At 40.4% G+C, this 15962-nt stretch overlaps 2 protein-coding genes across 2 annotated transcripts; one reads left to right on the top strand and one right to left on the bottom strand.

Moving 5' to 3' along the window:
* Window positions 1–1212: 1212 nt before the first annotated feature.
* Window positions 1213–7523, bottom strand: LOC134874742 (serine/arginine-rich splicing factor 6-like). Its single transcript, XM_063898892.1, is given in 7 exon segments — window positions 1213–2156; window positions 3249–3326; window positions 3551–3765; window positions 3873–3979; window positions 5599–5665; window positions 5667–5859; window positions 7294–7523. Coding segments are annotated over 7 exon segments (1302 nt in total). The 5' UTR covers window positions 7401–7523; the 3' UTR covers window positions 1213–1621.
* A 732-nt stretch (window positions 7524–8255) lies between these two features.
* On the top strand, window positions 8256–13469 carry xkr8.3 (XK related 8, tandem duplicate 3). Its single transcript, XM_063898398.1, has 3 exons — window positions 8256–8872; window positions 9904–10091; window positions 10806–13469. Exons 1-3 carry the CDS (start codon window positions 8544–8546, stop codon window positions 11513–11515), a joined length of 1227 nt encoding a protein of 408 aa, XP_063754468.1. The 5' UTR covers window positions 8256–8543; the 3' UTR covers window positions 11516–13469.
* Window positions 13470–15962: the final 2493 nt, after the last annotated feature.

Below are 15962 nucleotides of genomic sequence, written 5' to 3'. Positions count from 1 at the left end.
GGGACATTAGGTCTTAGTTGAAATGTTTTATAACAGGTCATTGAAATATGCAATATAGATTTCAGAACACAGTAGTTTGCTAATGTTGCTGTAGTTGGAGTTCATATTGAATTTGTTTGGGTATACTTTGAACATTGGACCTCAGAATTCTAAGTAGGTCACGGTTTCTATTTCAAAACTCGACTTTTTTAGATTATGCTAGATATTTATTATATATATCATATATGTTTTAAAATCCAAATAACGTTCCTTTTCACGTTTTATTATGTTTGCAAAGAAGTTATTAGAACTGTCCAGTTCAAATCAATTAACACCAAACCCTGACAAGTTCAATGCAAAGCACCACACAGCTGTCCGGTGAATACCTTTTAAGTGATACAGAAATATAAGGGGTTTATGTAATATGGCTGTAGGTTGAAAGTGTCATTAACACACACTCACTATAAAAGTATTGAGACAACTACACGTTACACCTACTGTACAAGAGCTTTTATCACATCCCAAATTCTTAGGCATAACGTTGTTCCCCCTTTGCAGCTGTAACAGCTTCCACTCTTCTGCGAAGGCTTTCTTCAAGATTTTAGAGGGTCAGAGAATTTTTGCCCTTTCATCCAGAAAAGCATTTGTGAGGTCAGACTGATGTTGGATGAGGGCCAAACTCCTCCCACCATGCCTTTATGGACTTTGCTTTGTGCCCTGGGGCACAGTCATGCTGGAACAGAAGAGGGCCTTCCCCAAACTGTTTCCACAAAGTTGGAAGCATAGAATGGTCCAGAATGACTTGGTAAGAAAGCATTAAGAATCCCCTTCACTGGAACCAAGGAGCCTAGGCCAACCCCACAAAAACATCCCATAGCATTACCCTTCCTCCAAACTTTATAGTTGGCACAATGCAGTCAGTCAAGTCACATTCTCCTGGCATCGCCAACCCCAGACTCACAAAACAGACTGCCAGATAGAGAAGCATGATTGGTCGCTCCAGAGTCCAGTGGCGGCTTTACACCACTCCAGGTTGCTTGATTTTATACAGCCGTCCCAATACTTTTGTTTATATAGTGTATTTTGTGGTAAACTCTACGAGCGGCTGTAAGAAAATGAGCCTGCTTATCAGCACGGACGTTAGCAGCTGTTAGCACGTGTAAACTTGTCACGATAATATCCACTGGATTAAAAACAGATACAAATACAATACAAAAACACAAAGCCAAGAAATTTAGAACAGGCATTTCATTTTAATCGGAAATAAAACGATACAAGAATTTCACAAAAGGTGAGGAGACGTTGGGACTTATTCCCACCAACCATATGCTTCTACATTTGATTAAAAAAATGCTAAGACACATACCATACCATCATTTAAACTTATAAAACTGAGATTGCACCCTGTTATTTTACAAACACCCCCATACGATACAGCTCTAATGAAAAAATATGTTGAGTAAAAGTCAAATGAAATGGAGTAGCATGTGCATAAAAGACATCAAGCACAAATGCCTGGAATTCTACAGCTATTTATCAAAAACAGGGCCAGGGATAGTGTTGTGGGGTCTGGGGAATGTAAATGGAGGGCAGGGGGCAGACACTGGGATAAGGGCTCATGACATACGGTCCAAAATCTGAACTAAGAGCGGGAACGGGAGCGAGAACGAGACTGGGAGCGGGATTTGGAGTGGGACTCTGAACGGGAGGCAGAGCGGGAGTGGGAGCGGGCTTTGGCAGGTGTGGGGGAGCGTGATTTGGACTTAGACTTTGATTTAGACCTGGCTCTGGATTTGGATTCAGCGGGGGAGCGGGAACGAGAGCGGGAGCCCCTCTCTGGCTCGCCCCCCTCGTCGTCGCTCTTGGCTGGCTCGCGGCCCTTGGAGCCAGATTTCCTGGAGCGATCTTTAATTCCTGATCTAGAGCGAGACCTGGAGCGAGACCTAGAGCGAGAGCGGGAGCGAGACCTGGACCTGGAATCATCCTTCTTCTTCTTGCCGTCTTTCTTGCTCTTTTTGCTTTTGGGGCTGCGGCTCTTGGGGCTGCGGCTCTTGGGGCTGCGGCTCCTGCTGCGGTCCTTGTTCTTCGGAGCGCCATTGCTGCGCTCTTCATCCTCCTTCTTTCCCTTCACCTTATTCTTCTTGCTACGAGATCGGCTGCGGGAGCGGGACGCCGCTCTGTGGACAAAATAACAAATAAAATAAATACATTTCAGACAGTTCAACCGACGGTCCACTAAGGAGGCACATTCATTGCTGGAGAAACAGGTATATGAATTGTATTTAACATCTATATTAATAAAAAAAAGGAATATCAAATAAAGGTTTGAACCCAATAACAGTAAGTACAAGAGGGCTCTGAGTTCAAAATGCAAGATGGCATTGAGAACAGTGAGAAATTCAGTTGTGTCTTTATTGCACCCTGATGAGCCATCAGTGGACAGATCAGGCTACACTTATACAGCTGTAGATATCATGCTGCTACTACTAGCATCATCAGCTATACTCTAAATCTACTTTCATTGACTTGTGAAAATCTATTTATACACGTTCTCTCATCTTACTACCAACCAGAGTGCCAAAGTCTTGTGTGTATTGTACTGGCAGCTGCTGAGAGGCTCTAGGGGTAGCATTCAGTGCCATTTGGGAGATCAAATTGCCAAGAGCAAGCCTATAAATAATTTCCCCAAAAGTTGTAAGACACAGCATCTTATTTTTTGAACGCTCTTCCTATCCGATATTTAGAAGGGTCGTTTCTCTGAATTCACATTTAAAATCACTTTGAATTCTCAAATTTAGCCTTTCATTAGAACGTACTATTTACCTACGAATACACAGGCTTATGCATTTCCAATGCCAACATCAGCATGTGGTTAAAGGTTGTCCCCGATGATCTTTCACATAGAAATGATGAGTAATATTTAAAAATAAGTACAAAATAATTAACGTGTCCATTTTCTTTCAAATTATTGTTTGTCCCACAGCATGCTTTCCTTTTTTGAGTGGGGCAAAAATAAAATAAAGTATTGTTTCCTGCTTTAGCTGCAGTTCCTCTTACTTTACATTGACGTAATGTAGTGTAATCAGATGAGCCTTTATGTAGCACCTTGTCGAGTAATATTTCTTCTGGACCCTACGTATTCTGCAGATTACTACCTCTGCAGGAAAATGTATTGTTGACTTTACTATTTGTATTCAAGTCCCAAAATGTGGTCCAACTGCCCTACTATTTAGTATACAATTTTATCTGATAGAGATCTGATTCCGCACCTGGAGTGGGAGCGGCTGCGACTGCTGCTCTCACTGCGGCTGCGGCTCTTGCGAGACCTGCGGCTCCTGGAGCGGGACCTGAGGAAAGACAAAGATACTTTTAGCAAAAGTTTGTTGATGATTGTTATTCAGATGTACTGGATGGTAAGCCAGCACCTCTTTAAATATCTTGAACCGTATGCTCCTCTCTCAAAGACCTTTTTTGTTGTGCAGTTTAACTTCCTCATGTCCTATTTTTGGACACATGCGTATGCATAAGGAAGTCATATATAATTACAGCAAACAAAAGAAAAATGTCTGACCTGGAATGGCTGCGACTGCGAGAATAAGAGCGCTTGCGCCTGGCTCCAGGGCGGTCCTCGATCAGCCGGATCTTTCTACCATTCACCTCGGTGCCGTCGAGCTTCTCCAGAGCCCTCTTCATGTCGGAGTAGAGCCTGAACTCTATAACCCCCTCGTTCCTACGCCCCTTGTGGGTGTCAGCGTAAGTGACCTCGCCTGCCTGCCTCATGTAGTCCTTAAGAAAAAAGCAAATATATCATAAAGTTGATGTGACTGCAGAGACGCAAGAGAATATGGTTGGTGTATTCAATGGCCATGAAAGTGGAACAGAAAGCCTCATACCTTTAAATCCTGCCAGCTGCAGCGACTGGAAAGATTCTCAACAATGAGCCGATAATCTGTCCTTATAGGTGGACCATATCTGTCTCTTCCCCAGCGACCATATCCACCTTTTGAGGTAACAGGAAAGGACAGGGGAAAAAATGAGGACCCCAAACAAACTGTGGTGGTGCATTTATGCTAATCTCCAAAGCTACACACTACCAAATATATCAATATTCACTTGGGAAAAGAAAAAAAGGGGAAAAGCAAAAGGTGAGAAGTATTACAAAAAAAAGGCTGAATTTCTAATGTACTAAAAAAAAATACTCAAAAGCCTTAACCTATAAAGTACATTCTTAAGATTATCATTTTAGCAAATGTTGGTAAAAAACATCAATAGCGTATTTTCTAAATAAGAAAATTTAAAATTATCTCATAAACAAAACAGTTTGAGGAAGTACTTACGGTGAACTAAAGCAAGATTCTAAGCTACCCTATCTAAAAAACATTTCACTGTTACTAAACATGTTCTTTTTTTCAGGCACCTATAAGAGCTGAACCCACATCTGTTCCTAACCCCCATGGCATCCTCACCACCCGGCCTGGGCCTAATGGGAAAAGCGGTCTTCATTCACAATGGCTCCCTTTTTTGGTCTGCCCAGGGGCCCAGAATGGTCAAACCACACTCTTGGAAAGGGGGGACACCATGGCCAGCAATAGGGGCAGGCAGTCAGCAAAGGACTCTTTCAATTAAAACATTGAGGTTCTTTGTTAAATCTTTACCTTTAAATTGACAATCATTTTAAATAAAATAAAAAACGGAATAAGACATCAATAGATTACAAGATATTTAACAATCAAATGGTTCTTTTTACAGTATTTCATGAAGACATTTATATCCTTTCCATCAGTAAGCCATTTCCCCATCAAATAATCAAATGTAAATGCATTTTCAAACCATCAAATGGTAAACCCGAGATATTTCTTCAAGTCATTGGTGGCTTTGGTGCACACAATATTAATTGTGACATGTGCAGATATGGAAATCTCATTTCACACCAACTGGTGAAAGAACATGTTAAATGCTGTAGCGGGTAAGGCACGTACACTCTATGGAGTGACCTGTCTGAAACTGAGACCTGCCTTTATGTTAAACAGGCCATTGAAAATCTGGAAGAATTATTTGGGGCCAGAAGAAAAGCAAAAACTGATTAAATTAGCAAAAGGGAGGGCGTGGTGGATGAGTGTAAGGGGTTTCAATTAAAGATGCAAAGTTGGTGTTCCTTCATTGGGTACTGAAACAAGATACCGATAGAGCTGGACAATACAGAGAAAATGTTATTTCATACATCTTCATGTCACTACCTGAAGATGTATATAAAATCTGAATTAATACTGCATATTTGACTAACACATAATTACAGTGATTCTTCATATAATCGAAATGTTCGTATTGGGGAAAACTGTGGACAGGCTTATTTATTTTGCACTGCATTTTCTAAATAAACCGATATCGTGCCCAAAATCACAACACTTGCTAGCTTAATTACCACCAACATGAACAAACGCTGTTCTAAAACAGTGTTCTAATGCTTACACTGGGATGTAAATTGAATGCACATCAGCCACCAAGGACAAGCCTAAGATTTTTTCCCTTTGAAATTTAGATTGTTTCCCTGTAATGAATGAAACCCCCAATCAATGACCTTATTCATGTAAAATAAACAATTATGTATTAAACACTTACTGCTGCTGCTGCTTCTTCCTCCTCCTCCTCCTCCTCCTCCTCCCCCTCCCTCCTCCTCCTCCTCCTCCACGGTCGCCTCCGCTGCCGCCACCACTACTACCTCCGCCGCCGCCACCCCCACCACCACCACCATAACCTCCATCACGACGGGGTCCCTTGGTGTGCTCCACAATGACTCTTTCGCCACACAACTCCTTGCCGTTCAAGTCATAAACAGCATCATCTGCATCACGGGGGTCATCAAATTCAACAAACCCATACCTTTACAACAGAAGAGAACATGTTTTAACATCAGGTTACAACTAAATGTTAAACAGGCCAAAACACAACAACAAAACTGCCTAAAAAGCGTAGCAAGAGCTTTTTAAGATTTAATAAGAATGGCATACTGGTAGCGATTTAGTTCTCACTGACTGAAATGCAATTTCAACTACACCGATTGTTGCATGCATGCATGCATGTATGTATGCATGTATGTATGCATGTATGTATGTATACATATACACACACCACCATGGGTATAGAGCCAATTTAACTATATTTTGATAATAATGTTGAATCACGATAAGGTTAAATTGATTGATTATAAAACTACGAATAAATAGTTTGGTTCATTATCAAACAAAGATAAATTCTCCAGTTATACTAACGCAAGTCTGTGAGCATGTGTACTACACAGGCATGCGCAAATGGTAACTGGATATAGCTTTTTGGAAGAGTAGTGGACCGTTTTGTAAGAATTTTGTTAACAAATATTATCTTCAACAACTCAGCCAACACTGTTATTCCAAAGTTGCCTGACATACAGAGATTGGCAAATCTATTCAATATCATACATAGTGGAAAGTGGTACTGCAAAACGAGCACGAGTAGGTTCACTCCGTTCTTTGTGGTGGTGGCCATTTTTCGAAAATTCTGAAGCCTAAACACGAAATGGGTGATGAAAAATAATCCGCGTTTGCAGCCCTTGATACCAAGAACTAGCACCTAACTTGGGTTTTGAGCAGATCCTATTTAATACATTTTTTAAAAACGTGCAACTTGTCTACATGATAGAAGCTGCACGTTTAAAAAAACTTTGCAATAGTGTAATTTCACATAAGTTTCCTGCGATCGAATGTACTGTGAATCATGATGGTGATGTTACATGAAAAAAAAAAAAAAACACAACCTTAGTACACACAAAGAGCTTCCATAAATAATGTATTTCTCCATCGATGCTGTTCTAAATCGCTTCGATGGATAAGAACAGACATATCGCGCTTGATTGTACCAAATATCTTGAATATAAGAGCCCGGCATTGTTAAGTACTGCGTGTTCGTAGGATCGAAGTTAAATACGAGATTGACTTAACATGCACTAGTTTCTCATAGTTAGTTTGGTATACACAAGGCCGCTAGTGACATTGCCACGTCTAACCTTAGCTAACCAGTTAGCCTTGGCCAAGATAGCCCAAATGTTAGCTAAAAAGCAGCAATATGTGCTTTAATACAGTTTCAAGAAGAGCAATAATTGTAACAACACACACACCTCACTCCATTAGACATTATAGACGGTTTTCATTTGAAATTCTAACATATGCTAACTACTAGCTTAGCAACCGCTTGCCGCACACCCAACAAGGCCCAGACAGCACGTTTTCGGCCTTTGCAGGCGTTAGCTTAGCACCAACAACGAACACCAACAAATGTTACCCGTTTTTCAGGTCGACTTCGAGTATCTTCCCGTAGCCTTTAAAAAACCTCTCCACGTCCTTTTCTCTGGCCCTGTAGCTCAATCGCCCAATGTACACCCTCGACATCTTGTTTGTTAGCTTCTGTACGCTAACGTAGCGAAATGTAGGATCCGGCTAAAACCGAACGTGCACACAAGACCGGAGGCGCGAGGCTGCAACCATACATACACGCGCTCCTTTGATACAATAGGTCCGAGCTGCAGGGGCGTGTCCTCTTATGTTTTGGTTCTATTGGCCTGAGTTCAGTCTTTCAGGTAAAAGGTATCGCAAACTAAGAATCTTATTACCTATCAATATTGAGACGAGATTAATTGAAATCATATAAGTAATTAATTGACAAGTGGTTTATTAACTTAATAGGAATGCGCCCAGATGTTGGTGCATACAATTGATATATTTAAAGGAAGTATAGGCAAAGTACTTTTATTTGATTTTTTAAAATTGTATTATCCTGTGTGAAACTGTACTGTCCTGTTTTTCATTCCAACTCTGTTGCTGCTTAAACTCCTGAATTTCCCCACGGGGATTGATTAATTAATTAAGTACACGAGTATGCAAATTACACAACACATATGGTAGTGAAAAAGAACAACGTGTGTTTCTAAAATGTGGTGGAGTAGAATTATTAAGTAACAGAACAAATGGAAACAACATGGTGAGTACAACAAGTAGGTAGGCTTTGCGCTACTCCATTTAAAATGATGGAACCAACACATTTATGCATCTAGTACATTACAAAACCCCTCATTGATAGTTGAATATAACAATATTTCATGATGCAGTTACGTTACGACATTAACCGACTCATCTGTCAGGTGTCTTTCTAACACGCGGTAAGGTTTTTAAAAGGTAAAGTCTTAACATCCCGGATTTTGCGACCTGTTGCTACACGTATGAACGGCGGTGGGCGGGGCTAATAACGACACGGACAAGGGACCATTACAATAACACCAGCTGCTCTTCTTATGTCTTCTTTTTTTAACACACTTACATTCCCTTACATTCCTTGGATGTTTTAATAGTGGATCTTTGAATGAGTTCACGCTGTTGCTTCAACATGAACGTTTTGGCAACTTTTTTCTTCACTGGACTGAAGAATGTGAAGTCGCTCTGGGAGGGAAATAACGGTACAGGACGTTAGCCGAATGTTAGCTAAGCTTCAACAGTTGCTCGGTTGGTTGGTCAACTAGCTAAGTGACAAAAACGGTCATGGAGCGCGCGACTTTTTCAAAGTATTCGTGGATAGATTTCGCCTTCTCTGTGATCGGAGTGTGTACCTTCCTGGTGGACTGGGGCTCAGACGTGTGGGTGGCCACCGAGTTTTACTGCCGAGGGGACGTCTTATGGTTCGGGGTTCTGGTCGGCCTCATGGTCCTGTCGTCGGTCGTGGTCCAAATGTTCAGCTGGTTCTGGTACCAGTATGACCGCAAACTGCCGGGGTTCTGCAGCGTGCAGACCGGAGGAGTAACCGTGCTGTTCGGGGACCGAGTGAAGCTTTCCTGCCTGTTACATGTGCTGCAGCTGGGCTTCCTTTGCAGGTAGCCTCAACAAGTGTGCAATAGTGGAAAATTACTCCTATCCAAAAATACAAAATGTTACTAAAGTAAAAGCCCATAAATAACATTGTTTTTTTGTCAGGTTAAGTTTTTTAAAGTATTTTCCTTTACTGACATGAATTGACGTTATTATTTTTTAGCAGAATATAAACAAAGCACCTAAAGTAAAATGAGCTATTATGCAGAATGTGGAGCGTAATATAACCGGGTTATAATCATGTGTGCACCACTTCAATGTTGCAGCCCGTAAAGTGGCTGCTAAACTGTACCTTATATTACTGCCAGGTGTCTATAATATTACATCTTAATATATTACTGGGTTTATATTTTGTATTAAAGATCTGAATATGCTCATATTTTTGGAATCCATTCAGTAAAGTTAACAGGAAGATGTGATCTTTCTAACTATAGTGGTGTGAAACTGCACTTAAACCCATTATATCATGTGAAAAAAGAAATGCAGACCTAATGCGGCTAATCACTTGATTGTTGGTTTAACCTCATAGCAAATATATAAGTTAATATGGAACCAACAGCCTGTTTTAAAAAGGGGCAGTAAATGTAAGGCTGGTTTCTCAATATGTGGAAAGTGTTTCGACAACAGGTTGCACAAAATATAATGCCCCAGCCTTAATCATTCAAGCACTCTTTAATCCTGACAAAACTGCAATAATGCACTTCGGGCCCAGGAACCTTTACCGTAGGAGTACTTCTCTCTCTACCTGTTAAACAACTGGACATTCCTACAGAATAGTTCAGGCAGGCAAGTGATTAATGACAATTGACATGTATTGTGACCATAAATGAAAAAGGAAAGGTGTGGCAACTGGTGTCCCATAAGATAATTAAAAGTAATGAATTAATGAGGTATGAAAAGCTCAGACATTTAATGCATCATGACAGATTGCTTCTATTCAACCTTATGTTAACTGCATAGGTTTGGTATGTGTTTTCATTTTTCTCGGCCTATGTCTCGTGTTCTGTTCCTTACACTCTTTTTCTGACATGTGCAGGCACATCTCGGCCATACGACAAGGCTTCAGGGTCTGGTGGCGGAAAGCGGAAGGGTCAGATTACGCTGTTTACCTGACCCACGACCTGAGCATGCTCCGACTCATCGAGACGTTCTGTGAGAGTGCTCCTCAGCTCACACTGATGATCTACGTCATGCTACAAACCAACAAGGCCCGGACCGTACAGTGTGAGTTCTCTGTAGTATGAGTTACTTCTTTCAACTCACAGGAAAAGCAAACGTCTCCAATAGAGGATGGTGTTTTTATTAGGTATGACGCAACTTTGAGTTCTTGCGCATACGATCCAAAACAGTCTTTCCCCCTCTCTTAAACACCCGCGCTGTTCATAATACATTTGTATGAATGTACTTTGCTTTACTGATGCTTGTAAAACACATCATATTCAAACTGTGAAACAAATACTACTGTCAATAAAGTTAGAAATACATGGCAAAACACCCAGACATGACTCAGTAAGCAATACTGCTGCTCTTTGTTATTTCAACTTTTTAACAAACAGAACTTTAGCACTATTTTGATTGATCAAAACATTCATAGATTCCAAATCAAACTTAAAGCGTAACTTTGAGCAAAAGTTTAGAGCTGCAAAAATGAGTCAAATAATGAAATGGTCAATCAACAGAAGAAAAATTGCCAATGTTTGTTATGAAGTGGTGTTTCAGCCTCTCAAATATGGAGATGTCCTGCACGTTTTCCACTGTCATATTTTAATGAACCGAATATATTTAGATTTAGACTGAAATCCCAGACATTTAAAGACACAGAAACAACTGTTTCTCTGTGATATCCAATAAAGTGATACAGTTATGCCCATAAAAACACTATTTGTGTTTACTTCCTCGTGGCTGCTCCATTGATCCTTTAACTTCTTCTTTTTGCAGTTGTGAGCATTGCTGCCTCCACCACCTCAATCGCCTGGATGGTGGTAGATTACCACCGCTCCCTGCGCTCCTTCCTCCCTGACAAGGCCAAACAGGGCTGGTGTTCCTCTGTAATCTACTTCCTGTGGAACCTGCTGCTAATCGCCCCGCGTGTGGCGGCCCTCGCTCTCTTCGCCTCGGTTCTGTCGGGGTACATCGGCGTTCACTTCCTGATGCAGTGGTTTGTCTTCGTGTGCTGGGCCTGGCAACAGGGGACCAACTTTATGGACAGTCCATTTGGGGAGTGGCTGTACCGCGCCACCGTGGGGCTCATTTGGTACTTCAGCTGGTTCAGCGTAGCAGAGGGTCGCACCAGAGGCCGGAGCATCATCTACCACTCCTTCATCACCACAGACGGAGGGATCCTGCTTGCGACGTGGTGGTGTTACAGAGACCCTGTCCAGACTGAGTCGTACGCCCTGGCTCTGCTCATAGCTCTGCCTTTCATCTACCTCCTGGGACTGCTCCTGAAAACCCTCTATTACTGCTGCTTCCACCCCAAGCTGTGGAGGCCCCCAGCGAGGGAGCCAGGGCTTTCCGATGATATGCCCGATGCAGAAGTGCCCTTCAGAGAATTTTCCTTCCAGGACGGCGCCCTGTCCTCCAAGCAACACAACAAACGGATGGCCTGCCATGCTGCTCACTTTTACTCAAGAGAAAGGAGCTATTGAAAACCCTGATATCCCTGAAAGAGCTGAGCCATCACCTCTGTGAAATCTGACTTTGTGTGTGTCACAGCCAACTAATGGTGTAGTCTACTGTTTTCTATTTGTGCTGCAATCTCACCAGCTGCTCAGAGTCATCTAAAAATACAGGATCAATTACAGTAGTTGAATCCAGGTGTGAGCAATAGAGTGCTGCAGGGATGATTACTTTGTAGGCCAACTTGGAAGCTAGCATCGGCCCTTTACTTTGAAGAAAATTGCAGATTGTAAACTATGTGGCAGCAAGATAATTTCCATAAAAATAAACACCTCTTCAAGCATTAAAGCGTAAATGCAATCAGCAGATGTCAAACCTAGTGTTATAAATGTTATAAAAAGCTTTAAACCAACTAAACTAGAGTCACATGACCTAACGTCACCACCACTGTGATCACATAATGGCGTTCAAGTGTCCCTTAAAATCTCTGTAGCCGTACTTAGCATCTTGTTAGCACGTACCTTGGTCACCCTTTTTTACAAATCCAGATGTTCATCACATTGAGGCAACAACCCTATAAATTGCTGATGCTATTATCAAATCCTGCATTTAAAATGATTACTTATTTTTGTTTGAATAACCTGGTCCTTAATGTCTCTGACAGCACCAGCCTCCCCCCTTGACGAACATATTTCTACTTACTGGAACTGCGGTGTGAATAGAAAGACTGAAAGGAAAAGTTTCCTCTGAATTTGGCACATGATAAGGGGATTTAGTTGGAACAGTAGCCTTTTATAATGTGTGACATGAATAAGCCTGGTTTTCCCCATCTACAGTAGCTAACCTGATATTGACCTTGATATTTTGGAGCGCTTTGTTCAACTGGCTTTGCTACGATGATAAGATGTATATTATGAACAAACATACACATTTATCAAATCTATTTCCCCTAGTCTAACCTGAAACTACTTCAAAATCCATGAACAACACCTGGAGTGGTATAAGGTACAGAAATGTTGATTCATTCTTGTTTTTGAGGACTCATTCCTGCAGCACTTTATGCTTTTCAGAACAGTACATTCATCACAATATATATTGCATTACAGCAATTTCTTGGGAAAACTGCTGAAACAACTGTTTTATTAATCCGGATAATTCATCACATTGATGCAAATATAAACTACTGTTGCCAAGTCCTTCTTACTGATTTGCAACCTTGCTACAGTATCATAAACACGCTCTAGAATTTACCACAATATTAACTTTATCAACAAACTCTCTGACTGTTCTTATCTCATATTTCTGAACTGTACTTGAAACTTGGGCTCATTTTATAATTTAAGTATAAAAGTGAAGGCTTCTTTTTTATTTGATAGAAAGCATATTGTATTTTTTTATCTTACACATTGAGTAAATGTGTAAATGTTACTGGGACAAGTTTCTATTGCAATTGTTCAACCTTGTATTTCCAAAATACATCTTTGGAAAATGTGATCTATTTTTTACAAACTGTTTGTACTTTATTTGTAACAAAATATAACAAGGATCATATTTTTGAAAGCCCCAGACGTTTAGATATTTTCTCACTTTTTGTATCTAATTTTGAAATTAGAGGTACCTTAATGTATTTGCTGTTTGTTTTTTGTTACAGCTGCTACTACAGGATACTATTTGAAAGACTTTGAATCATAAGCTCTATGTTGTTCGAACAGCTGTTTAAGACCACTACAAGGTCCTTGTTTTAGGCGATGGTTTTACGAGAGGTTCAAAATAAGTGTTAATCCTTTACATGTCAAGAAGAAGAATTGTTAGTGCACATTGAACATCAGGTGACATCATATGAGTGTTACTTTAACTCATCCAGTGTTTGTTGAGCTTGTTTAAATCCCACATGTGCCTAATGTTGCTGTCAGTATCTTTGTTTATGTTCTATTTAAATGTTCTCAAGTGTTGAATGAAGTTGTCGATTTTTTTTACACACAACCTCTTTTCACTGAGTTTCTGTGAATGTTCATACATCATCGTGTTGCAGATCCTACAAAAACAATCAAAAAGTCAACGTTTTACCTCATTTGCCATGTGCAATTATTAAAGTGGTAACGATGTTGCACCGTCTGTTTTAAGCAGTTTTACTTTTATTTAGTTGTAAGAATATAAAAAAACAAGCAGCCATACCATTGCAATCAATGAAGATAGGACAAAATAGCGACATCAGAAGGGAATTTAAATTAGAATTTAAAAAATGTAAAACATAAATGTTTATCTATTGACATTTATTTCTTACTAACTTCAAGATTTATTTTAGAATGTTAAAAACAATCAGCCATGCAATTTTAAATAATAAAGACTGAAACAATAGTTTCATTATTTAAAATATCAAATAGCTCTAAAACCCTCTAAAATGGCATTTTTCTCTTGTCCCTACTTCTTGGTAACCAACTTGCATGTCTAATTTACCTTTTAAAAAAGGGTTTTATCTTAAATGTTTTGCTATTTTTGTGTTAATACATGTCTTTTGCAATTGTCATAGCAGTTTGTTAAATCATAAACCTATTTTGAGTAAGTAATTTTAAACTGAAGGTGTGTCCCTACATGACACAGAGGAAATAACATTATCAAGCCATGTGCTACTGTCCTCTCTTTTATTTTTCGTTTATGTATCGTATTCTTTCAGTCTAGAACAGGGGTGTCCAAATTACGGCCCGGGGGCCAAATGCGACCCACAGGCCATTTTGAATCGGCCCTCTGCAAATTCTAAAAGTATAATGCAATATGAAGATGAAGATTCAACTTTATTGTCATTGCACAGAGTACTAGGACAACGAAATGCGGTCTCTGCATTTGACCCATCCTAGTGTTAGGAGCAGTGGGCTGCCATTATGTACGGCGCCCGGGGAGCAGTGTAGGTAACCAGTGTCTTGCTCAGGGACACCACGGTGGCACTTGGTCTTTCGGGGACTTGAACTGGTGACCTTCCAGTTCCCAGGCCAAGCCCCTATGGACTTCGCCACCACCGCCCCAATATGGCCCACAAACTAAACTTTAGCTTGTCTTAAATTGTACTTCTCAAATACATGTTAAAATATATGAACCAGTATTCATGTGTTAATTTCAAATAAATGTAGTCATTTCAAATTGAAAACATTTTCTAACAAAACCCAATAACTTATTTCTATAACAAGCTTGAAATTGAACCTTCATGTTTACTCTTATTATCAGCAATCTGAGGCTTCTGTTTTAAGGAATGAGCTGCCAGCAAAATTAATGAAACCCTAAAGAGAGATGGGATGTAGGCTGTTGTTTTCTGAAAGCGTTTTCAAGTGTCGCGCATTATTCACCTACATTTGATTTGTTTTGCTAACTTATAACTTAACTAAGGAGACAATATTCACCTCTATAAGTGGACCAGTTCTCCGTATATTTTTCTGTATGTGGCCCTCGGTGAAAAAAGTTTGGACACCCCTGGTCTAGAACAAGTGTGGCACTCTTACCCACTCAACGCTGTTACTCATATTATCACATTAAGACAGATTCAATTCAAAGTAATCTTTCTTTAGGTAAATAACTAAGTTTGTCCTTGCCTTGAAAGTAGCATTACATTCTGCAGCTAGCATGAATTCCTAAATGATAAAGCTAAAATAAGCATTGATTTGCAAACCTGTTTCATGACCGAAAGAACGAGATCGCGGATACAAGCGGCCGAAATGGGATTTCTCCGCAGGGTAGCTGGCATCTCCCTTAGGGATAAGGTGAGAAGTTCAGTCATCCGGGAGGGACTCGGAGTAGAAACGCTGCTCCTTCGCGTTGAAAGGAGCCAGTTGAGGTGGTTCGGGCACCTAGTGAGGATGCCACCTGGGCGCCTCCCTAGGGAGGTGTTCCAGGCACGTCCAGCTGGGAAGAGACCGAGGGGTAGACCTAGGACCAGGTGGAGGGATTATATCTCTTCACTGGCCTGGGAGCGCCTTGGAATCCCCCAGTCAGAGCTGGTGGATGTGGCCAGGGAAAGGAAAGTTTGGGGCTCTCTGCTGGAGCTGTTACCTCCGCGACCCTGACGGAGAAGCGGGAGAAGATGGATGGATGGATGGATTGCAAACCTGTTACTATAATTCAATCAATCAATAGGAAATGACAGAAACAGGGTTGCACGATAGTAGTACAGTAGTACATTTTTATATATTATTTAGCATAATCTACATGTTTTAAAATTTTCCCAGATTATGAATTCCTTTTTGAATTTTCATCTTTGTTTATTTAAAGTGGATTGCTATTGATTTTTAAGTCGAAGCCTCCATTGAGCACTGTTGAAAAGCAACAAATAAAATATCTAATAGAAAGTGTACCATTGACCTGAGCAGGCCAAATCCTTTTTTTGTGATGCTTTACTATCTTTTTTTTAGAAAATACATAACAAAAAAATAGAAAATAAAGGATTCATTTTTTTTAAAGTTTTGATGTCAAAAAGTCCTCCAATTCTGG

This window comes from Eleginops maclovinus, chromosome 13 (assembly GCF_036324505.1).
Source record: "Eleginops maclovinus isolate JMC-PN-2008 ecotype Puerto Natales chromosome 13, JC_Emac_rtc_rv5, whole genome shotgun sequence".
Lineage (NCBI taxonomy): Eukaryota > Metazoa > Chordata > Actinopteri > Perciformes > Eleginopidae > Eleginops > Eleginops maclovinus.
The sequence above is the reverse complement of the archived record's forward strand: the minus strand, read 5'-3'. Positions and strand labels throughout refer to the sequence as shown.